At 48.3% G+C, this 26,716-nt stretch overlaps 2 protein-coding genes across 10 annotated transcripts in view; both read left to right on the top strand.

Annotated features, from left to right (window-relative positions):
• The window catches only part of LOC135912852 (nuclear receptor coactivator 3-like), a 676,617-nt gene that overhangs the window by 231,851 nt on the left and 418,050 nt on the right, over positions 1-26,716 (top strand). The gene's annotated exons all lie outside the window — the stretch shown is intronic.
• Positions 18,632-21,609, top strand: LOC135901625 (uncharacterized). Its single transcript, XM_065431483.2, has 4 exons — positions 18,632-18,965; positions 19,555-19,701; positions 19,969-20,043; positions 20,308-21,609. The coding sequence occupies exons 1-4, from the start codon at positions 18,764-18,766 to the stop codon at positions 21,417-21,419; spliced, it is 1,536 nt and encodes a 511-aa protein (XP_065287555.2). The 5' UTR covers positions 18,632-18,763; the 3' UTR covers positions 21,420-21,609.

Genomic DNA, 26,716 nt, shown 5'->3' with positions numbered 1-26,716 from the left:
CCTGTTTGCAGACAGCGTGACGTCACTGCCAGTGCCCTTCCCATATCTGCCGCACCTCCGAAGTGGGCGCTTGTTGGCAAAAAAACTTTCGTGCGACCTGTTCTCTCTACGTACGAGCGCTGCTTGTACATATATCAATTGCCGCCATCGTAATTCCGCCATATTGATGTTATTTGAAGCGACATCATTTACGAACTGCGCTTAGGAAAGTGTAATTGTCCCCGTATTACCGGCGCGAGCATTGTTGCAGACAGCCAGGTTCTCTTAAGTCAGCGTGTAGTGGTTTCGTAAGATTGTGCCTCTTCCGTTGATCAAACAGCCGCTAAAATTCATGGCTTGTCGAAAGCGAACATTTTGTCACTTGTGATGCACATATTCATGGTGCCGAGATGATACTTCGCTTAAATAACTGGTCTTCGGACTAGAATTTATAATGCACTATTGTGAAGGCACTAATTTGCGGCCCATTTACACTGTAGCTTTAAACGACATAGAAGATGAACTTCGTCTGCAACTATCAGCCATACCCATCAAGGCGGTTCAGGTGAGCCGTACGAAGTTTCGGCGCCTACATTCAGATAAGGGAGGAATGCAGCAACACTTGTTACCCTGCGTTAGTAACACTTTGAGATACCCCAGTTATTCAATATCAATTCGGAACGTTTCCTTACAGTGTCCCCCGTAAGCCGATGTGCAGCTTAGGGATGTTAAACACCATAAGTTAATTTTAATTATTAACCATGGCCATCTAAATGTATAAATCAAAATCCGTTACGTGGTAACTTCGCTGCGTCTGCTGCCTCCATTTACTGCTTTCAACTTTATAAGACCCAACTTCTGCATGTTCACGCGCATTATCACAGCATGAAGTCCTTCCCGTAAAGGTGGGTATAACAATACAGAAAAAAAAGTTCAGTTTTACTAAATGCCCCTGAGATCTGCGCTAAAACGTGAAAATTTCAGTGGTTTGCCTTTGGTACATTATCCGTGGTGAAATGCGTAACAAGCACAGCTTCGGCAGTGCTCAGAACATGCTATAGGGGCTCAGTTGTAGTCATACCTTTCAGTCGATAGACTATGCTCAAGGGAAGGCTCCTTTTTCTTTCTTTTTTTCCTGCACACAGCGCAGAAGCCACCGAGGTACATGGGCTCACTAATCATCGCGTCTGATTCATTGGCACCTGTTCATTAATTACGGATCCTGAAGTTCCATCGGCGCCTGATCACTGCGACTGGCCTTATCACAAGCAACACGCGTCCACAGTCTCTCAAGCGATATGTATTGCCAATTGCGTAGTACACACACACGCACACGCACGCACACGCACACGCACACACACACACACACACACACACGCACGCACACACACACACATGCACACGCGCACGCACGCACGCACACGCACATTGACTTTGGTCTTAGCTATCTGTGCTTCGACGACTCATTCTACCGCTATTGCTTTAGAAGGGGCCGGCTGCACTTCGGGCATTTGTCATGTTTGTCAAAAGGACAGGTTTCAAGCGTTTTCTGCTCTGTCAATGCTACGGAGGAAGGAGGAGAGGTGGCAGCTAACGCCGTAGGAACACAGTCCTGCTTCACATGTGCAGCTCTGTACTTCTTGCACACACCGATTGGTTGGCATTGAACTATAGCCATATAAATTTGTGGATCTGAAACTTATTTTAAATAGAGTATCAATTCATCTTACGCTGGTTTTACTTGTTCGAAGGAACTACTTTGGCATTATTCGACGGTTTCGAACACTAATTCCCCGTTCTTGTGTGCTCTCTCCTGTGCTGCAGACGTAACTAGATGCACAATAGCGTATGTGATCTACTTTCCTTTAATAGTAACCATACTGTATTCGTTACATATTCTTGTCTCGCATAAATGAGATGTTAATACTGCTCACAGAAATGTTAACTCTGCCATGCCGGGCTCATGTCTTGTTCGGTTTCACGGAAGAAGTCGGCGAGTCTTCTGGTTCTGGTACCTTGCTTGTTGATCCCCTGAACATTAACTTCTACAGCTAACAACGCAAGGACTTCGTTTGAAGTCATCGACGTCCTCGACGCCTGAGCAACGTATTGAGTTGCTGTGCATGTCATGCCGGTTACGAACCAACAGACCTTGTAAAGACAGACGCCACCTACATCGCCTCAAATGGATTCTGTGGGTGTAGGTTGCTAGAGCACAAGTTCGGGCTCGAAGAATCAATAAGCCTTATTGGGCTATTGATTTCAATCTTTGGAACCAATACTGTCTTCAATTCATTGTATCGAGGGGATCGTGTGTGTAACAAGTGTTGACAGGTACGCTTAACAAAAGTTGTCGTCCATATCGCGCGCATTCTGGTGGTCTCTGTATTGGTTTGCTGTGTAGTATCGGGCTACGTTCGGATGAGCGACAATTTTCTGGGTCATGAAACTTGCTGCACCTTTACAATTTCGCTTAGTGTGAGCACGCCCGTACACGGCAACGAACACCAAGTGATCTAGATTATTTTGAAAGCCATCAGTTAACCACCTCACAGCCGAAGTGATGCGCACTTCGACTTAACACCGTCACACTAATTGACTGAGTGTGATTTACCGTTTAGAGGCGCTTCATACGCTGTGTCATTTCTTGAACTCGAAAAACTCGTACGGAGAATAAATGGGACTCGCATCGTCACCCTTAATGGCTTTTGTCACGTCATAGAAATCACACGCTCTAAAGTGACCGTGTACTTTCGACAAAGGCTTTACGCACATTAGTGCCTTTACTCGGCCGGACGTGTGTCTAAAGTGTGGCGGACTGACCATTAAAGCGAATAATGGAAAGGAGTTTTTTTTTTCTCATTGGTACGTTATTCGGACGCACCAGAGTTCACCATGTTCTTTTTGAGGGCGTGGAAAGTCTGCCCCCTCTTTTTTTTTTTTTTCGTCATCCTTAGCGACTTCGACCGCTCCCATTGCATCTGCCGACTCTGCGTCGAAATGGAAAACGCGCAGTGCGAATCGGGCAACTTTCGTTTCTCGTTCGTGCGGCCCCGTATAATGACACGCCATCGTCACCGCCTCATTGCTCGCTGCGCCATCAACGTCTCCGGCAAGGCGTGGAAGCGAACCGAACTGGTTGCGCACGGGCACGGAACGTTTTACGGAAGGCGCACGCACGGCCTTGCGCACGAAAATGGACGCCGAGGTGCGCTATGTTGTACGCGAGCAAGTGGCAGTGTACACGGCGCCGGCCGGACCAGTGGGAAAAGCAGCGCGGGAGGCCGTATGCCATACCATACGGCACAACAAAATGTTACAGAGTTGCAACGCCTGCAGTCGGTTCGCGGCAGACTCTGAGTCAGGCTCCGCGTGTTGCGTCAAACGGGAAAGGGAAGAAACGACTGCCGGCCCACAAGCGGAACCAGGGTAGCCCCCTATCTTCAAAGCTATGCATCCCTCTCGCTCCGAACCCCCTCTTTTTCTTGTGCGCACTGCCGTCTTTCCGCCTGCTGAAGAAAGGAGCCATTAGCGTCTCGCTCGTGCACGTTCGGCTCAGCCCGCGGAGGCTGTGTGTCCGGGCTGCGCGCCCCTATAGTTGGGCGCAGTGCCAGCACCGCCTATACTGCGGGCTGCAGTGCTTGCTGGTGCGCGGGCGTTTCTGTCGCGACGGCGCTGGCACATCTGACCGCTGCATCAAATCCTTGCGACCGTCGTGTTACGCAACCTGTTGTAGTACGTGCGTCCGCGGGCTGTTTGGGAAACGGTAACGCGATTTTCTCCTGCTGCGCACTTAACTACAACAAACCGATCTTTTTTGTTTGTTTTACGGTGACCGGAATACGAAAGCGCCGTGCTTTCGTATTTCGCATCGACGCTGTGCAGGTGCCTCCGTCCTTTCTCGCAGTTCCGCCTCGCACGAGTGGCGTTGCACCCAACTGAGGACTCGGCACGTATATCGTTGCGTGAAGTTGCCTTGGCCGCGCTGAGAGGGCGGCCACGCAATTTCTGGTCATGTTTTCTCTAGTTTTGTTCCTCCTCCTCTCGGTCTTTGTCGGCGCACTCCTCCCAACGCTGCACATAAGCACGCCGGATCCCAGCGCGCTAAGTTCGCGCTCTGGAGCCACAGTTGGCTCGTTTTGTGTGTTCGTGTCCCTCGCCCATTGCTTTCGCGATGTTATTTCAACATGTTCCGTCTGCCCGGATCAAATAGCCCGGTGGGCGTCCTCGCGTTCCTCTTTGATCTAACCCAGACAAGTGCTCCGAATGGAGTCTATTTCTCAGTCATTAAAAAATTTGCGCGCCCGCGCCGATTGCTGACAAGCTTACAGCGCCGGGTTCTGCCGGCAGGCATAGCAAGGTACGAATGGTAGGGAAGCTCCCATAGAAGCCCGTACGTCCTGCAATGGCGGCTTGGATGGAATGAATGAATGAATGAATGCTATGAGCGTTCCCTTTGAATGGGGCTGTGGGTTGCACTAACAAGGTCTTGTTATTATTTCGCATAATGTCCTAACTATGTTTGAAGAAAGAAAAGAAAAAAGGAAAAGAATTCTTATCTTCAGACCTTCCTAACCACTACTGGGAACTCTGTGTTTGTGCGCCTCCGTTGTCTGTGGTCTCCCAACTTTTCCGTCGCCAAGACTCCGATCGCTCCTTACTAATCTCTGTAGCGGACATGTTTACTTTCCCTCTGCTATCATCGAACCCGAGGGCTCCGGTCAGGCCGGAAGAGTCTAAACCGACCGCTGGGCAGATATCTTCCAAGTCCAACAAAACATGTTCCATCGTTTCCCTAGCTTTACCGTAGAATGCACATGCTCCTTTTTCGTTGTTGCACCTCGCTTTACAAGTACGCGGTCTTAGGCATCCTGAGGTCGCTTTGAAAAGTAAAGCGTTTTTCTTTGAGTTATAAAATGTTTCTTTCCTGAGCTTGTGGAGGCACGGCAGCGCCATCTACATTTCTCGGGGCCAACTTCTCGGTGAAGGAAAAAAAGAAAAGTTTGCCCTTCGAGGCTTGCGATAAGTCGTCTACTGCGCCAGCACACAACAGTGCAAATGAAGGGCAAGTGAGAACATTCGCCACAACATCGCGTCACCATCCATTACCAATAGGAAACCAACAAACACTGACAGCACGCCATTTAGTTAATTTTCTAAGTAAAATAAACAAACACTGACACCAAGGACAACATAGGGGAAATTACTTGTGCTTAATAAATGAAATAAACAAACGATAAATTAATGGAAATGAAAGTGGACGAAAAAGCAACTTGCCGCAGGTGGGGAACGATCCCACAACTTTCGCATTGGGCCCCTCAGTTAACCCCCTTTCTTCTCATTCATCCATTACCAAGACACCCACGTGTATTTACAGCCCTCATTCTATACCAGCGGGGATAACGCCGGTGAGCCTTGAGAGGTTTGCATGAATTCAGAGCAATGGATTCATCCAGAGTTCGAACTAAGTACCACCTGCATGTGTATTTAATGCCACCACAGATCTGTTATTCTGGTGTTATGATAAAATTAACATTACATTGAAATAATTCACAAAAACCGCGCTTGAATCTTCACTATCCCTGCATGCACGCCTGTAGCTTTTCTCTGGTAGTGAAGGCATTGCTAAAGCATATTATTTAGTGAAAAGACAGCCAAACATAGTTACTGATTAAGTCTTATAAGCTATATACTATATATATTGTCATTATTTTTTATGGCTACGCTTACGAGAGTTCTGACGACTTCATATTTTTCAATACCGTAACACGATCTCGGCATTTCTCAACACGCATCACAGCAAGCCTGCGCAGTTTCGTACTGATAATAATTCGTGCGTGGAAGCAAACGGCCTGTGACGTCAAAAATTTTTTTTTCTCAGTTGTTTGCCCGTCGAGATGCATTCGCGCTTCAATCGCACGACCAAATCGATGTCGCTGTTCATTGGTTCGTAACTGCATTTCAGCCTCACCTTAGCGATCATGTGAATTCACGTACCCTGGACATGAAGTGAAGCGCTCGTTTGCCCTCATCCTTCCGGTGGTCGAGTATACGCGCGTTTCAGCGGCCGCCCAGATTGCGAGTGGATTTCGCCATGGAGTTTCATACAATAGTTGCTAGAGGGAAATATGGCGCTGTGACTGTTCAGCCACCATGGGAACGATGGTCACTCCATTGATTTGTCTGATCTTTGTGCTTTTCGGATTCAGACGTTCTTGTGGCTTCGTTCATTTTTCGTTTATCTGCCTCCTTCGTTAGCCTAAATTTCAAAGCAATCTATGCATTTTTGTTTGTTTGTTTGTTTGTTTGTTTGTTTGTTTGTTTGTTTGTTTGTTTGTTTGTTTGTTTGTTTGTTTGTTTGTTTGTTTGTTTGTTTGTTTAGATCCGGGAGGCAATAAGCGTCTACGGAAACGCATAATCGCTGCTGATAACAGTGGTTCCGCGTGTCCATGCGACAAGGCAATATTGAAAAAAAAAGAAGAAATAAACATGTCCGTGGCGTAGTCAGTTCAATATCAGGCTTCTGTGGTATATATAGCTCCCGTGTTCGAACGCTGTCGTCGGATAATTTTAATGCTTGGTTAATAATTTACAATGCAGCACTTTCTTAAATGTGACCAGTTTGAAAGTTCCGATGCGGCTTAAAGTAAGAAGGACAAAGCTTAGGCAAATTTATGTGCTACTCATCATTCCCACGCTGGCCGGGCCGCTCTGCTTGCAGCTGCCGTAGACACTTTCGCCACAAGTTCCTCTCGTAATTGTGTGAAACAAAACAAACAAACAAACAAACAAACAAAAACACACAAAAAAGCATGAAAGGCTAGGTGAGTTATTTTCAAGAAACGTGCGCCCAGCTTGGGTAGTCTCTTAAGCGTCGTAGCCGGCGCTTAGCTTTCTTTTTCTTTTCCGTGGTTCTTGTCTCAATATGTTTTCCTTTGCTTCCTTTACAGTGGGACGCAAAGGCATGCGATAACCAGAAACATTCCCTTGACTAAGAAGATATTAGAGCACAAATAAAAATAAAGCAATGACCAAGTGACGCGCACATAGAAAGAAAAGAAGAAAAAAGAGAAAGGAAAGCAAAAACACGGGTGACACGCGAGGAGACGGGCTCTTAGACGAAATTCGTAGATTTCGCCCATTTTTTGGAGGCTACGCTGAAAAATTTACTCGCAAGCCCCTATGGGAGTCGTCTAAGTATTGTAAGAGTTGAGGAGGACGTGGGGATGAAAAACTTGGAAGGTTTATTTACATTATTTACAGTGAGAGTCAATTAACAGTCTTAAAAGTCATTACGGGCCGGCAGCAACTCGGACGCTGCGGCCCGTCGCAAGAAGCTCAAAAGAGATAAATCAAGGAATGCCCTAGGAATGCTCTCGGTCTGTGTCTTTTAAGCCCTTCGGTGACTCGAAGACACGTCACGTTCGGCCAATGGGAGAGCCCGCTCAGGTGACGCCATTTTCGGCCAATGGTAGGCGCCCGTGCGATGGTGTCACACACGGCGGAGAGGGTCGCTGCTTGGTCCCCAATTGTCCGAAGGCTTACTTCTCCCTGCGGCCTTGCCTTGCTGACTTGCAATGCGCCATCACAATAGGCGGATGGGGGCGACGCTGCCAGGGTTCCACAGTGCATTACACCCGTCCTGCTTCTTGGACCCAAGTTACCTGGAACAGTGCCAGGCTCTCGCTTCACTTTCGGGAAGAGTCAAGCAGGGAGTAGCTCCACCTGCGGCACACGAGGTTGGGGCCGCCAACTTGTTTGCACGTGCCGCGCCTCGGGAATGTGGTATACGTGCTTCTGCGCTCCTTAATTAGCTGTGGCGCCATTCGATGTGGTCTGGTGAACTCGAAGGAGGCTCAGGAAAAGGTCCCGTATCTAACCGTATGCGTAAGCATTGTGGTGCTTGCTCGTCTCGCGCGCAGGCCGGTGTCATTATCAATGTTATGAAACTTGATGCGACCAGTATAAACGACAATGCTACGGCGACACGACCTGCTGGGCGCACGGCGCAAGGTGCATTGATGACGCAAGCAAACTACTGCACGTGGCGGTGCTAGGTACGCTGATGCCGTTCCGATCATTACAAGCCGTTATCGCACTTTAGCGCCTTATCCATCCGCGTCGAACCATTATCAGCCGTGATCAACTGTAGTCTGGCGGCGGCTGCGTACGGCGGCGCCGCGCGGGCCCTATCTTGAAAGCGACCTGCGATGGGGACAGAGTTGGCCGAGTGCTGATGGCTTCGTGTACGCTGTGTTGTCGTCGCTTGGTTCGCGTTGAAGACAGGGGAAGCACGAAGGTCAATCAGCTCGCTGCCGCGGGCCCTATCTTGAAAGCGATCGTCCTACGTGACGGATGGACGGGTTTTCGCGTTTGGTAGGCATGGAAACATATGCCAACGCATTAAAAAAAAAAACAAGAACCTGCTTCGACGCTTGATTAAGAGACTAGCCAATCTGCGCGTACGTTTCTTGAAAATGACTCGTCGAGCCTTTCATCTTTTCTTCCGGTTAGATTCAACGGCAATAAAGTATAATAGACAGGCTACGCGTGTAATCAAGAGGTACTATTTGAGTACTGTCCCTTGAAACAAAGTTCAATAAAAGGCCCACTCAGAACAGACTCCATTGTTTTTGTCCAGCAGCATTAACCGATCGGTACACGCTCGGAATAAATTTCGAAACAGAATGTGAGCCGAGCAGATGTTCATAATATCCTCAAGTGTTAGTTGCGCTTTAAATTTCTATAGCCCGTTATTCTGAGATTTTCGTAATGTCGTCGTTAGTTTTCTGTATTTATTGATGCGACAGCATGAAATGGTCCACAGAGCAAGAAAGCCGGCGTTTCTCGTCCTCACAAGAAAAATACGGTACCTAAATTCCCACTGGCTGCGACGCCACGTCACGAGCACTGCTCGACAGAGCAGAGAGGGCGAAAGGGAACACCTGCCGCCGCGATAGCGCGTCAGGTGTTGCGTGAGGGGAGGGGGCATCGATACAACGCCGTCAGACTCACTCTGGGAAGCCTATGATATACCCCCGCGTTCCTGCCTATGCTCCTGTGCTCTTTTCTATAAAGTTTACTCTCTCCCTCTCTCTCTCTCTCTCTTCGCCGCGCAGTCTCTCGCCTGCGTTCTAACTGCACCTCAGTAAGTCCAAATCGAAAGGTGCCAAGCCAACGCCTCCTAGGTAACAGGCCTGCGAACTTTGCTTTATGACGTCATGCTACTTGGACCGAGATTTCCATTGTGAAGCGGCGTGACGAAAGCGGTCAGGTCAAAATCACCGCAGCTCACTCGGGAGCGTCCAGATTAGATTCTACGGCAATTGGGCGAGGTAGCATGACGTCACGGATCGAAGTGTACAGGCCTTGTGCTACCCAATTAAGCCTCTCAACGCGCTCATTTGCCCGCGAGTATTTTGTAACTAGAAGGACCGCTCAGCGGCGTTTAATTGGACATGACTGCTTTCACATTCACAACTTAGAAGTGCTTAGGGGTGCTCGGCTCTTTCTTTCCTTATTGTTAGTTTTTCTTTTCTTTTCTTCTCTTCTTTTTTTTTTACGTTCCCCGCTGTCGTTCGTACTGACCCGTGTTGGGCTTCCGAATATGTGCAGTGTGGCTTTGGCCCGTGCCGCGCAAATAGAGCCATGCTCCAGCAATATTTGTCTTCGATCAAGCGGGGCCTCCTCTTCCATTATTGACTGAGCTTTTCGCAAAAAAAGAAGAAAGTAAGGAAAATACGCTTAGGGACTGTCTGGAAGAAGCCGAAACTTTGCTTGCTTGCTTGCTTGCTTGCTTGCTCAAGAGAATCGTGCTGAGAAAACCTATCAGGTCTTGTCCCCTGTTCCTCCACTCGAGCCGCATAAGCACTGCGCGAGTGCGTGTAATTCACCGAGCCTTGTCCGCGCTCGCAAGCAGCCCGCGGCGCTTTCAGAGCGGCTTCAGCGGGCGCGCGCTTCGAGAATTGCGAATGCGAGCCTCCGCGCGGCGGACGTTGAAGCGCGTCAACATGCTCGACGCTGAATTCATCTCCGTGGACCCTTTCGGAAGAGCTAGACTACGACGTGCGCTTTGAATGTAGTGCAACGGAGAAGCCACCGAAATATTCATCGTGTACCCTTTCTTTCTTTCTTGTATTACTTTCGTTCTACGGTTTCTCGTACGCACGTGTTCGATAATGAGAAAAAAATCATTGTTTCGTCTAGCTTGGACAGTGAAGGAAAATAAGGTGCCTGTTCTGAATGACGTATTTAGAGTGTTAGCGAATCTTAAGAAAGAAATGAGAGAAGTATATATAGGCAGACCCTCTGCCAAGGGTTTGTCTGATCCCTCAGCTATTCCGTCTTAACAGCCTCCATGAAAATATGTAGCTGCAGGTTGTTGGCTCTCGTCGTTGTTGTTATTATTCTTGATGATGACGATGCTGACGACGATGACGATGACATCGTTTGGTCGTTGTCCTTGTTGTTCGGTGTTTGTTTAGATCGCGTGTAACACGGCGTATATCTAATGCAGCTAACCTCCCTTTGTTTCGCTCTATTCCTGCTTCCTCCTCCTCTAATGCAGCACCAGCCCTTTCAAATCACCGGGCATATATTTGGTCAATTGGACAACTATATCGAACTGTGTAGTGTGAAAAGTTAGAGAAAAGCGCTTGTGACAGGAGTGGCTTTTCAAGTTACGCAAAAAAAAAAAGCCTTAACGCATTGAGTTATCGTGAACAGATCTAGAAAGACATAGGAGTGGACGACTACGAGTATACATAAGGCAACAGCTATCAGAAACTTTAAACAGAAGTGAAATAGGACAAACATTGTGAGCGCCTACAATGACATGGTCGGTTCAACAGCGCCTCTGGAAGACCTTTTCGAGGGGGGCAGTCATAGAGCAGGGCGGTTAAAAAAGAAGCAAAGGAAGAGGTCATTTCTCAAGCGGTAAACGTGAGCGAAACAGTGGGCACACTGGCACGGAGGTTCTATGTCCACTTCTTTTTTTAAGCTGCATGAGGATTTGCCAGCCAATTCCTGACCACGAACGTGCCCGGTTGCACGTATCTCAGCGCCATTTCTTTTTCATTTTTTCTTACTGACATTGTTCGTGTACCCTGCTGCCACGCAGTTTCATTGTGAGTTTCGAATACTCTCCTTTTTAGGACGTCGTCGCTGTCTAGCATATGTTGTATTTATTTGTCCCTGCTCGCAGTGCGCACATGTAGGCAGCAAAGCCTTGGGAAGTAATCGTCCTCCGAGAAATCTCAGCCGAGAGTGCAGAACCCGGTGACGCGACGCCGGGCAACTGCGAAGTCATACACATAAGCGCCGCCTGCAGGTCGCTCGTAGCCCGCGACTCCTTGACGGGGACGAGGCTTCCCATATACCGTGGTTGAATGCCCATAAAACTTAACGTCCGCCCACGACGGCGGATGCGTGGCAGAAATGTCTTCGTGCCGCACTTCCGCGTTTTACGAGCCATTGTGAGGTTTGTATGCGCGGCCGGGAGCTTTATAGTTGCGCATTCTGTTTGACGGTCGCCCCGTCGTTGACGCATGGACCCTGTGCTTGGGGCCCTTGCTAGCGCCGTTAGTGCGTGCGTGCCTCGGGATGCGAGGCCGTGGACGAAATGCGACGTTGATGCGATGGCCGGAAAAACTGTATACGATCTGGTCGCGGCGGTATTCGCAAGTATGAACAAACAAACAGAAAACGCCAGAGTGATCAGTCGGCTATAGTGTAACTTACTATATATAGTCACCGTGCCGGAAAAGCTTGCTCTCTGTCTCTCGCTCTCTTATATATATATATATATATATATATATATATATATATATATATATATATATATATATATATATATATATATATATATATATATATATATATATATATATATATATATATATATATATATATATATATAGACAGACAGACAGGGTATCCCAGCTAACTTTAGCCAGAATTTAAAGATATGCACATGCCACGTACTGGACAGAACAAACGTAATGTTGTTTGCCGTCGCTTGGAGATACTCAAACCATGTTTTTGGTCTGCCTAATGAGATAATTAGTCCTAATTAATCAGCTTCTCAAATATTATAATTGGATGAAAGTGTCAGGGAATTAAGTGTCAATGAAAAAACTGCAGAACGACATGAAAAACTCCCGATACAGCTTTCTGTTTCTCAATACGTGCTGCATAAAAGTGTTTTTCCGAGCGCTATAGAAGCCCGCAAATGCACGCAACGTTTTCGCGCGGTTTGCTGTTCGAGGGGCACGTTGCATGTATTCGCGGTTTGGAGAAAGTGCTGTCTCAGGCGCGGCTCTCATCGAGCGTGAGGACAACGCTTCCTCGTCCACGACTCATCGCAGTGTTGTGTTGTGTCCGTGTTATTCTCCAGTTGCAAAAAAGTAACGTTTATTTTAGTTTTTTATTTTTTTCGCTGACGCTTTGTTTGGAGTCACATGTCCTTCCCACGTGTATTTCCCCTTTCCGACACTTCGGGAACGATCGTGTCCTGTATTCTCGTTCACCCCGATGAAGGCCGGGCCACCGGCCGGAACTTTCGTAAAATAATAGCATTAAAAGCATCCATATTTTTATGATTATTTATCCGTATCCCGGCCACGGCGGCCGCATTTCTATGGGGGCGAAATGCGAAAACACCCCTGTGCTTAGATTTAGGTGCACGTAAAGAACCCCAGGTGGTCAAAATTTCCGGAGTCCTCCACTACGGCGTGCCTCATAATCAGAAAGTGGTTTTGGCACGTAAAACCCCAAATATTATTATTATTATTGTGATTATTTATCCGGGTTCAGCGCACACACACACACACGCACACACACATGCGTGCGCGCGCGCGCTGCATAGAATGTAGAAGCTCGATCTCTCTGACGCATGCGGCCGCTGTTTAGCGCCTGCCAAAGCTTGACGCGAGATGAAGCCTTGTCTTTCGGAACGCCGTCTCGTTTTAGCAGTGACGAAACGCTTAAAGGAATAGCATACAAAAAGGCATCGCTACAACATCGCTGGTCTATATGCTGCTGTGTTTTTTGGAACAAATGGTCCGATCAGCATTTGCATGTGCTCCTCTACGCGTTCGGGCTTATTACTGCTATCTCAGACTTTCCGATTCATAAGCCGACCGCTGGATTCACGTTTTGTTAATTGTCGAGCGGCCGTGTCCCGTACGCGTAATCCCTTACGCGACTGCGGCCCGGTGCACACAGTATGCGAATCATTAGAGTGAGCTTTGTGGTCTTGCATGACTTGAAGAAAGCTAAGCGAAGTTGATTTCCCGTGAGAAGCTGTAGACAGTTTCTGTGCTATAGGCTACTTCTGTGTTTTGTGTTAGATAACCTCCCGGTCTTTCCGTGTATTCCTGCTTCATTCCTTCCTTCCTTGTTCGCTATATGTGGTTGAGAGTTCAAATAGCTGAGGTGTTCAAACTCGCGCTTTCATTTCTTTCCTTTTTCTCTTTGCAGGTAAGTCCTGGCGAATGCCCCTGCCCCGAGGGTGAACAATGAAACCTTCGGTTGTTGTTGATGATCTTATGCGTTTACATCGCAGTCACTGTTGCCGAAGTCTTCGTTTGGGTGAGTCGCAGAACGTGTACGGTCTCTAGATAAGCTGCTGGTAACCCTGCCCGCAGCTTCGATATTGCGACTAATACCGTCGTTTTTCCGTGGCATGTAACTCTCGCTCCGAATATTTACTAGATAGATTAGGTACTGCAAATGAGCTCTGCACGTTGCTACGTTTGCAAAAAAAAAAAAAACACTCATCCGCCATGGCATCAGCAATGCAGAGGCATATGAGACAGCTTCTAGAACACCATGATGGCTAATGAACTCGATAATTGGCGTAATCTCCCGCGAAGAACGTATGACGTTCGGCTCAGCCGAACAATGACCTAGCCATGTTGCTGGAAGTTTCGCAATGGTATGATGCTTCTTAACAACTTTGCAATATATTGGTAGCACTGAAGCGGTACATTTTGAATCCATGGTCGCTCTGTTGATAACGCTGCGGAGAAAAGTTTTGGCAATCCAATTTCAAGAATCCTTGGTCACAGCGTGAAGTAAGCACGTTGGGTGTGCCTGTGACTGTAAAAACGTAAATAAGAAGCTTGCGCAAATCTTTCGACGTATAGCCCTCATTGTCTTTGTATCCCTAATGTTATCGTTTTCATTAAAATATGGTACATGCATTACGCTTCTGTTGCGAACATCATGTATAACTCTCGCTGGTGGTTGCAATAACTGGGTGCTCGTTTATGAATGGTGTTTGTGACGTGGCTCTGCGATAATGTTGTTTAGAGCCTTTCGAATGAGCCTGTGGGAGTGTCTTACCAACGTCGCAGAGTCCTCCATTCCCCACTAATAGGCATAAAGAATAATGATAAAGGACTAATGTATTTGAAAAGTAATTTAATTCCGCTTTATGAGAGAGAGAGATCAACATTGTCTACAAAGGGTTCCTTAGCTGAAACGCCGGAGCTGGCAATCACGTTGCTATGCGAATCTTTGACCTTTTGGAAATTCCCTAAATTTGCTGAGATTTCGCAATCTGCAAAAAAAAAAGAAAGAGACATAAGCCCCCCGTGTTGAACAAATTGAGCCATTGTTCGAGCATCCTTTCGTTTATTCATACCGATTTTCTTCGGATAGCTATGGCTCAATGGATGGATACAACTTTATTAGCTAGGGCTCAAACATCAAATAAATGCGACGACAGGTCGGCGCCTTTCTTTTTCGCGTTACGTTTTGTGGCCACAGATATGGCTGGGTATCGCAAAATCATAGATAGGAAAAACTCCAAGGGTGAAAAGGATAGCGAAACCAGAAAACGCTATCGAAAGTCAATAGCACAATGGGCAAAGATAAATAACATAGTAAGTCCGTCTGTTACGCAAGAAAAAAGAAAGTCTTCAAAAAGAAAGAAAGTCTTCAAGAACAATGCAAGCGTCATGCGAACATCGAAAAAATTAAAAATGAACATTTACTAGTGTTCACAATGACTTTATCAATTTACTGTATGTCCACGAAAAAAAATCCGCGACGCCTCGAAAGGCAATTTGTGTTTCGGGGGCATTTTTTGCACAGATGATATAGTTGCATGTTTTTTAGAGCGACGTCCGCCGTCAAGTGTTGGCCGAACGATATGCTTTGGGGAAGGGCGATCGCAGAATTTCGCTTGCGCTCTTATTAGAGGCCTCAAGATGGAAGTGTGTTATTCGCCAATTTAATTAAAGGTACCTGTATGGTATAACCCTATGTTCTTGGCTCTGTCGCTTATTGTCACCGCAACTTGTCCATAATCACGATAATTAAACCGGAAAGGCGAATCATTTTTTTAAACACAGCCATTCGTGCAGGTAGTTCCTGCCGCACTGAACCACTTATTTTAAGAAAAGGGGAAGAATATAGAGCTCGCATCGAGCTCAGGTGCAATGGTGCAAATCGAACTCGAGTGCAACGGTAGTCCCGATGCTGCCATTGCATCTGAGTGAGTTCAACAGGATAGCATAATCATGATCAGTTCACCCACGACTTTGATTACATTGCCTCTGAGATCGGCCCGTGTTGCACAGCACATTGGAGCTCTCTCGCGCGGTCAGGTGACGTGATCTGTAAGCAAACCGGCCGTGTTTGCTTACAGGGCCTCCAAGATCAGCCTGCTTTCTTATGCGTCGGCGCAAGCAACGAAGTCCGGTGGGTAGTGTCTTGCGCAACGATATCGCGTAAGAAGAAAGCCAACCAGTTGTGCGTCCGAGTACCAAAGACCAGCAGCGCCGCGCGGACCTCCGCGTGATACTAGTAGCGGCAGGAGTGACTTTATATCCAATCGACCCGCGCCTGTGCCCTCCCGGCTCTGACAATGTGCGAGCGAACAGCACGCACTGTGCAAGAGATGACTGATGACCAGCTGACTGTTTACTGGCGCGGCCGTCGTCGGCACAGAGGACAATGGACAGCTGACAGAGGCACATCGCGCTCGCCCTGAGCGGCCACCGTGCCAACTGGAAAGCAGCGATCAGGTTGCGCGGGGCAGCAGCCAGCAACAGGTCAACGCCTTTTGTTCGCTGCATGCGCAGGTGTGCTTACCGGTTGTTGCAGAACGCCTCTGGCGTGGCTCTAATGAAACGACGCGTTCAACGGACCAATTTTAATTAGCGCCCGGAGTCCCGGAACGACGTCACCCCGTGTCTCGTGCTCGATAATATTCCAACTACACTGCTTTCTTTCGCAAGCGTTGGCATAACCGGACAAGCACGAAAGACGGCGGGCACTGTTGAAAACTAAAAAAGATAAATAAAAAAACAATAATACCCACATGATCCTGCCAGCGCTCCCAACATGGCAGAACAGCATACAACTTCCAAAGTCAAACTGCTGTCTTAAGCGCAAGCTGAAAAACAAAGCAAAAGAAAGAAAGAACGACAAGTTAATTGCCGCGAACTCAGTGCTCTGACCTGCGCAGTGCTTCTTCATCGAAGCGCGCCTATGCTGTAACTCGACACGCTCACCGCATTTCTCATCAGCGTTCAGAATTTTGGTCCAGAAGATTTGCTTGCAAATGCAATCATTCGTACGAGAACAAGATCAAGAATGTTGCTACAGAGACCTAACACGTACAAGAGACGTGCGTTTTGCAAGTACAGATCGGCTAGAAGAAAGCGCCGTGATCCCTGTTCCTTAGTCGCTGCTCATTATCCGTTACTTCGCAGTACAGTAAGGGCCACCATCTGTAAGGGCCATCGTCAAGGACACCCCCGAGGTAATTAGAGTGCCTACCAAGCTCAAGGAGTGCGACGATTAAATGTGTTGATGCAGTGGCATGAGCTCCAGTGCCGACCATGACCTCCCATGACGGCCGTATGCAGCTGCTGGCTGGCTCAAGCATGAAACACGTCGGTGTTTCAAAAAAAACAAAAAAAGAAGAAGAAGAAGGAACGAGGAAATCGAGCGTCGGCGAGGAAAAGTTAGATCTGTGAGCGCACAGGGAATCCAGTGAAAGATCGAGGAGGAAGTAATAGATATGACGGCGAACGGTTGGAAAAAAAATTTCCCTGCACGCGGTAGCGGTGACGTCGATTAGGATAGTAAACATGCATGGCTGAGAAACAGTGTTTACTGGTAGGAAATTCCTGTTTTGTTCGTCGTCACTGAGTCATATTGGTCACATCGGTTTCTTTCACGTTGGAAAACCTTGAAAAGAAAACGAAAAAGAAAGCGTCAGGAGCGACTTCGACCTTCAAGTGCTGTCGGGGCGTTGAGTAAAAGAAGCTTCCAAGGGGGCTTCAAGTCGCATCAAGGAAGGAGTCGCATAGAGTGAGTGCATTTCTGTGCTTCATTTTTTTCCTGGGGAAATGGCCTCGCATGGCGAGCTGACGAAGCTGCACTGAACGTGAAATAGAGACTTTCAAATGTTGACTTTGGAGGCGTGAACCCTAAACTTCACAACAATGTCAAGCGTACAGATTATGGAGACTACAGACTATGAGGTCAGTAGACAATGAGGCCAATAAGAATTGTAGAATTGATAATGTAGTAATGTAATGTAATGTAATGTAATAATGTAGAATTGATAAAGCACAGGGAAATGAAAGTGGTGGGAGCCGAACCCACAGCTTTCGCATATTTTTGTGACTATACCAAGAATCGGACTCCACCTCCTACTTCCCGTTCACTACTTCAAATGAGCGACATGAATGGAAAGGTAGTAGAATAAACACGAGAGGAAAGAAAGTCACTCGGAATTGAAATGCTTTGAAAAAAATATGCATATGTTAGTTTATAAATTCGTTTTAAGCTGAAAGATCTAACTCTAGCCGCTGGCATTACGTTTATAAGCAAATATATGTGCTTGTTTTACGGAGTTTGCTGATCGCTCATCAACGAAAAAAATCGATAAGCATACGTGGTAGCTTAAACGTCATTTGTAAACATTGAACTCCTGCGCGTAACAAGTACTGTTGCATATGGAGACGATCCCACCGCTGCCACCCGTTGTTGCATTTGGAGACGATCCCACCGCTGCCACCAGTTGTAAGAGGTTGAGGACGATCCTACCGCTGACATCCAGTTGTTGGATCTTTTTTGGACGAAGGTTCATCCCACCGCTGCCACTAGTTGTTGCATTTGGAGATGATGCCACCGCTGCCACCAGTTGAAGTATCTGGAGGACAATCCCAATTGCTGTCCCCCAGATTTTTGGGACCTAGCCGTTGGGTGCGGGAGTTGGCCGAGGTTGAGGAGGACCTTGAGATGAAAACTGGAGGTTTATTTACATTATTTACAACGAGAGTACCAAGAAATTAACAGTCATAAAAGTCATTACGGGCCGGCAGCAACTCGGACGCTGCGGCCCGTGGCAAGAAGTTCGAAAGAGATGAATCAAGGGATGCTTCCTTGCTGCTCCCGGTCTGTGTCTTTTAAAAGCCCTTCGGTGTCTCGAAGTCACGTCACGTTCGGCCAATGGGCGAGCTCGCTCACGTGACGCCATTTTCGGCCAATCGGCGAGCCCGCTCAGGTGTCGTCATTTTTGGCCAATGGTAGGCGCCCGTGCGATTGTGTCACACCCGGCGCACAGGGTCGCTCCTTGGGCCCCAATCCGCCTTTTGCGACGCCGAACTGCGCATGCGCAGTGCCCTAGCGGCTGAGGAGCGAAGCGATTTGGCAGGCGCTAGAGCAGACGGCGGACGGCCGGGGCATTCTCAGCTGCGCTATTCTCGCTGCCGCGCGCACGGCAGGCCTTCCTAACATATTGACATCGAAATTTGGCGCGATGCCAATGTCGTGTGTCGCGTACGGCTGCAGTTCACGTGACAGTCCCAGCAGGACAGTGCGGTTTTTCCGATTTCCGTCGGTAAAACGAGATCGACAGCGCCGTGAAGCCTGGATTAGGGCTGTGAAGCGGCAAGATGCGCAAGGGCGTCCATGGCAGCCGTCAGCAGCATCTCGACTCTGCGGGAAGCACTTTGTGACAGGTATGCATCCACATACGTAGTTCTCTGTTTTTGTCGTTACTGACTCATACGAATAATCTCGAGAAAGACGCAAATGTGTTTGAGCTTGCGAAACAAACGATCTCTTGCTCGCGCGAGCCGGCCGAGTGAAACGCGGTGCTTTATTTTTTTTTATTCTTTTTTGTCGTCATCTCTGTGCGGCCGCCGCGTTGTGCTTTACTTTGTTTTTTTGCTGTCACCTCTGTGCGGCCGCCGCTAGAACGCAGTCTTTAGCAACTTTACACCGTGCACACTTTTACTACTTCATAAGCGTTCAGCGAGTGCTCGTGATGTCGGCGTAGTTATCCGTTGGAGCCAAGCGCGCCTGCACTGCCGGGCAGATTTGGAAACGGCGTGCACTGTTTAAGTAGCTGATGGTGCTAGTTAGCAATCGCTGCTATTTGTCGTTTCATCATTCTTGTCGACACCGAGTATAGTAATATTTCTTGAAGAAAGCTTATGTTCGTTTAGCGAATAGCGATGTTGTACGGTTTGTACTATGGCTCATTTTCCCGTGCTGCGCTTTCTGGAGTCGAGTGGCGCGTCTTATTGTGTAACGGACACATTCCAGGGGCACCTTCACTGTCACCCAGACATCCGGACTTCATACCGACGCTGTTCGTGTATACAGACCAGTTCAGAAAGAAGGACGCGGTCGACCGCCATGTTCGTACCGCGGCGCGTTCCAAGAGGAAAAAAGGCGCTCCACCAACAGCAGGTATCACCGGTTCTGGGCATACTGGCCATTTTCTGGCATTTTTGTAGGTGTACATATACTTTATGTGGGTAAAACACGTATGCGAACTGACATTCTGTTGGCCTCCCCATTACCTGTGTATGTACGCCAAGCACTATGGCACACTATAAAGGAATATATGCAGTGGTGAAACGTGATATTTGCCCTAAGAACTACACTTCATGCCCTATCCGAGTCATGCGTTTTTGTGTGTACTCATACTATTTTATTACTCACTTTACGTCACAGGTACAGAGGTTTCAGGTCAAGGAGGAACTTGTAAAGGCCACAGTGATGGAGAACCAGACACGTCCTGTGTTCAGGGTGAGCAGTGGCTTTTGAACTAATGGCAAGCACACTGTCACATTATGCAGCTGGAAATGTTTTCTGAGGCTCACCTTATGTTGCTCATTGCGAGTCTTGCACGTTTGCGACATATGAATTATCCATAATTTGCTTTCAGGTGACCAGGTCATTAGAGTAGTGCACTCCGCACAAAGTGCGAATGCTCAGAGTAAATGTCAGTGTTCAATGAATTGTGTCTAAAGCAATAGCGTCACTTTATTGCATTTGTTGATGCAAATGCAGGTGCAGACTCTTCATTCGACGAGGAAGGAGCAGCTGATGCACTCTTGCTGCTTGCAACATCCCCAATGCTCACTGAGCCACAGGAGGTCCTAGAGCCAACGCCCTTAAGCAGAGAGGAGAACACTGACCACCTATTAACTGAAAATGTGGCATTACAACGGAAAGTCAGGGACCTAGAACTGCAATGCAGAAAGCTAAAACGCTGCACGTTTTCTGTGGATACTATTCACAAATCGTCTTTTAAGTTTTATACAGGACTGCAAAGTAAGGAACAGTTTGAAGCACTCTTTAAGCACATTGAAAAAAATGCAGAACGCATGGTTTATTGGGATGGAGGAAAAACACAAGCAAAGGAAAGACAGCTCTCCAAGCGCGAAGAACTTTTCATGGTGCTGTATAGGCTCAGGACTGGTGTTTGTGCCAAGGAAGTGGCTCGAATCTTTGGAATTTCTCAGTCATGCCTTAGTCGCATCTTTTGTACATGGGTAATTTTTCTTGATAAAGAGCTCTCAGCATTGACAAGGTTTCCCACATTAGCAGAGATCAAAAGGCACATGCCAATGGCATTCAGCGACTTCTCAAACACTAGAGTCATCCTTGATTGCACAGAGGTGAGAATCCAAAGACCTTCAAAACTACAGGCACAGAGGCATACTTTCTCCTCGTACAAGCATTATAACACGTTCAAAGCACTTGTTGGGGTAACACCAGATGGCTACGTTTCATTTGTGCCAGATTTGTGGGGTGGGCATGTTAGTGATAGCGAAGTTGTCGAAAAATCGGGCCTACTGGGTTTATTAGATGCGGGGGACGGTGTCATGGTCGACAAAGGCTTTAGGTTGGAGGGCGTTTTTCCACCATCTATTCAAATCCACATGCCACCATTTAAAATGGGGAACCAATTGTCAGCTAGTGACGTGATTGCCACCCGAAAAATAGCTGGCGCTAGGATCCATGTTGAGCGAGTCATAAGACGTATCAAAGAATTTCATTTTTTAGACAAACCACTGCCAATCAACATGCTCGACATTATTGACAGCATTTTTAGGACTTGCGCCTTTTTGTGCAATTTTCTACAGCCAATCATTTCAGTCAATAATGAGAACAAGTAGCCAGCTCGCACATCTCTACTTCAAGTGAGCCTCCTTTACCATGCTTATGACCAGAAGAGACCAGACTGTGTAACAACAGTGTACTCTCATACTATATCACGTGTACTTACGACGACGCTGTCTACTGTGCTACCTTCTGAGGAAATTTGTATTTTCCATCTCTGAATAAATGATACTGCTTTTTCAGTTATCTTCCATGTACACTGCACATTTATTTTGTTATGTCTATAGACGTAACGGCTATAGTTATCACCAATGCTACACAATTTGCTTAGGCCATGCTATTTCTTTTCATTTTGCCATAGAAAACAAAATACTTCGAAACAGTTTAGCCGAGCTACGAGCCGAGTTTGAAGCTTTTAAGCGCACGGCAAACAACAGCACATCACAGCAACCCATACAAATTGCGGACCACACTTCCAAATCACCACCACAAACATCACACAAATTGCGGACCACACTTCCAAATCACCACCACAAACATCACTGCAACAAAGTACCGCGTCCAGCACTCATTCGTTAACGCTGCAACAGTTAGCACAAAACACGCAACTAATGTTCGCAGAGCTACACAAACTCAAACGAATGGTAGAAGATGTGCAAACAAAAGCCGCAGCCGTCCCCCGAAAGAGGGTCAGTCAAAGTCCGGGAGCTCCTACCAGGACTCCGAAAGCTATAGAGCACACTGATAGCGACAGTAATATCCATGGATAATATGGCAAGCAACACAAAGAGCGGACACATTGAAATCTGGCAATGGAATTGCTGCACGCTATGCACTAAATTGGCTAATTTCACGCACTACATAGAATCGGCGCCAATCCCTCCCGACGTTATCTGTATTCAGGAAATAGGGAAACAAAATCAAAAACTCAAAGGCTACGAGCTTTATGCTCACCCTGACTACCCTCAAGTAGCCACCTTTGCCAAGAAGGATGTCGCGATTAGCGTAAATTATTTTTTCCGGGAACCTATTCAGCACCAGATAATCACGATTTGGCCGCAGAAAAGGGGCAAACCTAAAACAATTATTGTCAGCGTTTATAGTTCTCCCAGAGAACAACAGGCGGATTTTGGAAACGTGGTGGCCACCCAGTGCGACTCGCTCAAGGTAGGGACAAATTAATATTGTTAGGCGACTTTAACGCGCTACGGACTTTTTCAGCTAACTCAACCGGATCTCCCAACGCGAATCGGGAACAGTGTGTCCCAGGACACTTCCCCCGACCTCACGTTCACCAACAACGAAAGTGAGACGCGATGGACGAACCTAGGTGAAAACCTAGGAAGTGATCACTATATCTTAAGCATATCGGTTAATGCAGCCAGGATTCGAAGAGCTATTGGCAAGGCAAGGCTATCCGACTGGACCAAATTTCGTGAAAAACAGAAAACAATCGGCAGCATAACAGACGTAGGAGAATGGGCCGAGCAGATCCGAGTTATTCACTCTAGGGTCACCAAAACAATTGAAACGACAACGGAGGCTCCAGCCGTGGATCATCACCTGTTGCATCTCTGGGAAGCCCGGAGAGGCCTCACAAAAAGGTGGAAAAGGCAGAAGCTTAATCGTAAACTCAGGATACGGATAGCTCAGCTAGCGCAGGAAGCTAACGAATACGCACAAAAGCTAAGCGACAGCAATTGGTGTCAGTTCAGCGACTCGCTTCGGGGCACGTTGACTACAAAGAAAACATGGCGCATTCTTCGAAGTATGATTGACCCGGGAGGAACAAAAACAGTCGCGAATCGCACACTTAAGCTGCTTGAAAACGAGTTTGAAGGTCGGGAAGCTGACATCATAGACAAAATTAAAGAGATATACGTAGGTACTGTACCGACCGGGCAATCCACCAAACCCGTTTACGAAGGTCAGGACCAACCGGAACTGGACGCCCCCGTAACCTTTGAAGGTTTACGCAGCGGCACACTCCTTCAAGAAAAACACAACCCCAGGGGTAGATCAGGTCACGAACGCAATGATTCGCAATCTAAGTGATGACACGCTAAAGAGCTTGACCAAATTCTTTAACGACACGGTCTGGACAGAGGACGGCGTCCTTCCAAAAGAATGGAAGGAAGCAAAAATTATTCTTATTCCAAAACCAGGTAAGCCTCGTAACATCAACAACCTTCGACCCATCTCCCTAACGTCGTGCGCGGGGAAACTCTTTGAAAAGGTTGTGCAGGTCCGGCTCTCGAACCACATAGAGCTAAACAACATGTTCCCCTCCAACATGTTCGGTTTCCGAGCCCACGTGTCAGCACAGGACATTTTTCTACTACTAAAGCACGAGGTCCTGCACCCCAACAGAGGGTCGGAAGATAAATTTGTACTGGCATTGGACATCAAAAAGGCCTTCGACAGCATCTCCCACCACGCTATTCGCGGTGAACTGTGGATCGCGAATTTATAACTACGTGCGCTCGTTCCTCAGCCACCGCACGGCCACAATCGGATTAGGCTCCACGAGGTCCGACACCTTCAACTGTCCCGACAGAGGTCCCCCCAGGGAGCTATACTCTCTCCACTGCTATTCAATGTAGGGATGAGAAAGCTAGCCCTGGAGCTAGATAAGCACCCGAATCTCGGTTGTGCGATATATGCCGATGATATCACGTTCTGGGCTCACCAGGGGTCCTACGGGGACAAGCAAGAAACCCTTCAAAAGGCCATAGACGCAGTCGTGGAATACGCGAGGGCGGCGGACATGGCATGCGCACCCGAAAAATCGGAATTCATTCGGGTGCGTGCGAAGTACGCAAGAAAGGAGGACTGGGTGCCGCTCACTTTGACTCTCGACGGGGTGCCTATTCGTGAAGTGGAGACACTCACAATATTGGGGATGTGGATACAGCAGAATGCTGGAACATCTCACACCCTACAAAAACTAAAGGCGGTCACAGGAAACGTGGCCAGAATGATAAGGAGAGTGGCAAGAAGCAGAGACGGCCTAACTAAGGGAGAGACCATCAGCCTGGTTCACGCATTCGTAATTAGCCGACTCACATACGCCCTTCCGTATCAGGCCATTGTTTTGTCCCACCTCCTTGACAATGACTTCATTCTCTTTGTGGTGTACATATTGTTACGTAGGAAGACACCGACGAAAAGCTATTTACAAGTATATTTACAAGGCAATACGCCGCAGTTGACCAAGAGGCAACAGCCCGCGCTAGCTTCCAATCTTCGTCTTCTTCCTGCGCGGCTCTTCGTCAGTGGGAATACTACCCCGTAGCATTACCCCCGGCGGCAAAAGCGCCGTCCCGGAGCGACTAAAGGCTGGACTCGGAAGCAGTGTAGTAGCTCTTGAGCCTACTGACGTGCACGACATCACTGGACGCCAGAGTAGATCACGAGGTTGAGCTCAGAGGAGCAATTTCATAAGTCACAGGCGTCACCTGGCGAAGCACGCGGTAGGGCCCTGTGTATCGCGAAAGGAGCTTTTCGGAAAGTCCAACGTGACGACAGGGCGACCACAGGAGCACGAGTGCACCAGGCGAAAACTGTACGTCACGGTGGCGGGCGTTGTACTGACGCTGCTGCTTGGTTTGCGAGTCCGTCAGTCGAGCACGGGCAAGCTGGCGTGCATGATCGGCGAGGGCGATGGCGTCGCGCGCATACTCGGTTGTTGAGGTCGCAGCAGGAGGAAGTACCGTGTCAAGGGGCAAGGTCGGTTCGCGACCGTAGAGTAGATAAAATGGAGAAAATCCGGCGGTGTCGTGCCGGGAAGAATTGTAAGCAAAGGTGACGTAAGGAAGGGCAACGTCCCAGTCGTGGTGGTCCTTCGAAACGTACTTGGACAGCATGTCGGTAAGGGTACGGTTTAAGCGCTCTGTCAGGCCATTGGTTTGAGGATGGTATGAGGTAGTCAGCTTGTGTTGAATAGAGCAGGAACGCACAATGTCGGCGACAACTTTCGAGAGGAAGTTACGACCGTGGTCAGTAAGCAGCTGTCGCGGGGCGCCATGCACTAAGATAATGTCAGGCAAGAGAAAGTCCGCGACGTCAGTGGCGCAACTGGTAGGTAGAGCTCGCGTGATAGCGTATCGGGTGGCGTAATCAGTTGCGACGGCTACCCATTTGTTCTCAGAGGATGACGTGGGAAAGGGACCGAGGAGGTCTAATCCAACACGAAAAAACGGTTCCACAGGGACGGCGATCGGCTGGAGATGACCGGAAGGTAGCACCTGAGGCGTTTTCCGACGCTGGCAGGGATCACAGGCAGCAACATAGCGTCGGACGGAGCGAGCAAGACCAGGCCAATAGAAGCGGCGGCGGACGCGGTCGTACGTGCGGGTTACGCCAAGATGTCCTGCAGTGGGTGCGTCATGCATCTGAAAGAGCACAGTCTGTCGTAGATGTTGTGGCACGACAAGAAGAAGATCAGGGCCGTCAGGGAGGAAGCTCCTTCGGTACAGAATGCCGCCCTGGAGAACGGATGCGTCGGTAGGTGCAGAGCGCAGACGCTCGATGAGTACTCGCAGCGATATGTCTCGGAGGCGGAGAGTACTGGCGGAGCAATCGATGAGAGCAGAATGTGCGGAGAGGAAGCCGAGGATGATGTCGTGGGGACAGTGAGCGATGACTGTGAATAGCACGGTAGTGGAGCGATCGGCGAAGGAGACGCGGGCGGCACACATACCAATTACGGGGGCTGTTCCGCCATCGGCGATACGGACAACAGGCGTCGTGGCGGGCGTGATTATTTTCCTCAGCTGGTTACGAAGATCCGCGCTCATTACCGACAAATGCGCCCCAGTGTCTATGAGAGCTGATACAGGAACACCGTCGACTTGCACGTCAAGAAGGTTCAGATGGGTGGGCAACGTCAGGAGAGGATTTGGCGGCGTAGGGAGCAATGCAGTGTCACCTCGAGGCGCTGCATCGTCTAGTTTTCCGGCTGGGAGCGGCGTCCGAAGAGAGTCGGCGAATAGGAACGACGGGGCTGGGGAGAGCGAGATTGTCGTCGTTGGGGCGAAGGCGAACGAGAATAGGGTCGGTTCGGCGCAGGAGAATCGGTGGCGGCATTATCTGAGCGGGCAGCATAGGGACGAGAAAGGCCACCTGAGGGGCGAGAGTAGGCAGTATATGTAGACTGAAGAAGTAAAACGAAGGACACCGACCAACATAGAAGTGCTAAAAAATGAAAAAATCTAAAAGACGTTTCGGCTTCGCTACGGAAGCCTTGTTCACAATGGTATGACGGAAGGTTCATGGAAGCTTATGTATGCTTTAGAACGTGACGTAAGCAGCGCGTGTATGACGGGGGGAGGGTCCCCTCATTTCGATTAAG

This window comes from Dermacentor albipictus, chromosome 3, assembly GCF_038994185.2.
Source record: "Dermacentor albipictus isolate Rhodes 1998 colony chromosome 3, USDA_Dalb.pri_finalv2, whole genome shotgun sequence".
In the NCBI taxonomy this organism is placed as follows: Eukaryota; Metazoa; Arthropoda; class Arachnida; order Ixodida; family Ixodidae; genus Dermacentor; species Dermacentor albipictus.
Note: the sequence above shows the minus strand (reverse complement) of the source record. Positions and strands in the feature narration are given on the sequence as shown.

Bases quoted from the DNA above. Each gene is read 5' to 3' on its own strand.
- LOC135901625 (XM_065431483.2), top strand. From the start codon at position 18,764: ATGCCAATGTCGTGTGTCGCGTACGGCTGCAGTTCACGTGACAGTCCC. The intron at 19,702-19,968 runs GTATCACCGGTT...TTTACGTCACAG, and splicing joins AGGCGCTCCACCAACAGCAG to GTACAGAGGTTTCAGGTCAA. The intron at 20,044-20,307 runs GTGAGCAGTGGC...ATGCAAATGCAG, and splicing joins AGACACGTCCTGTGTTCAGG to GTGCAGACTCTTCATTCGAC.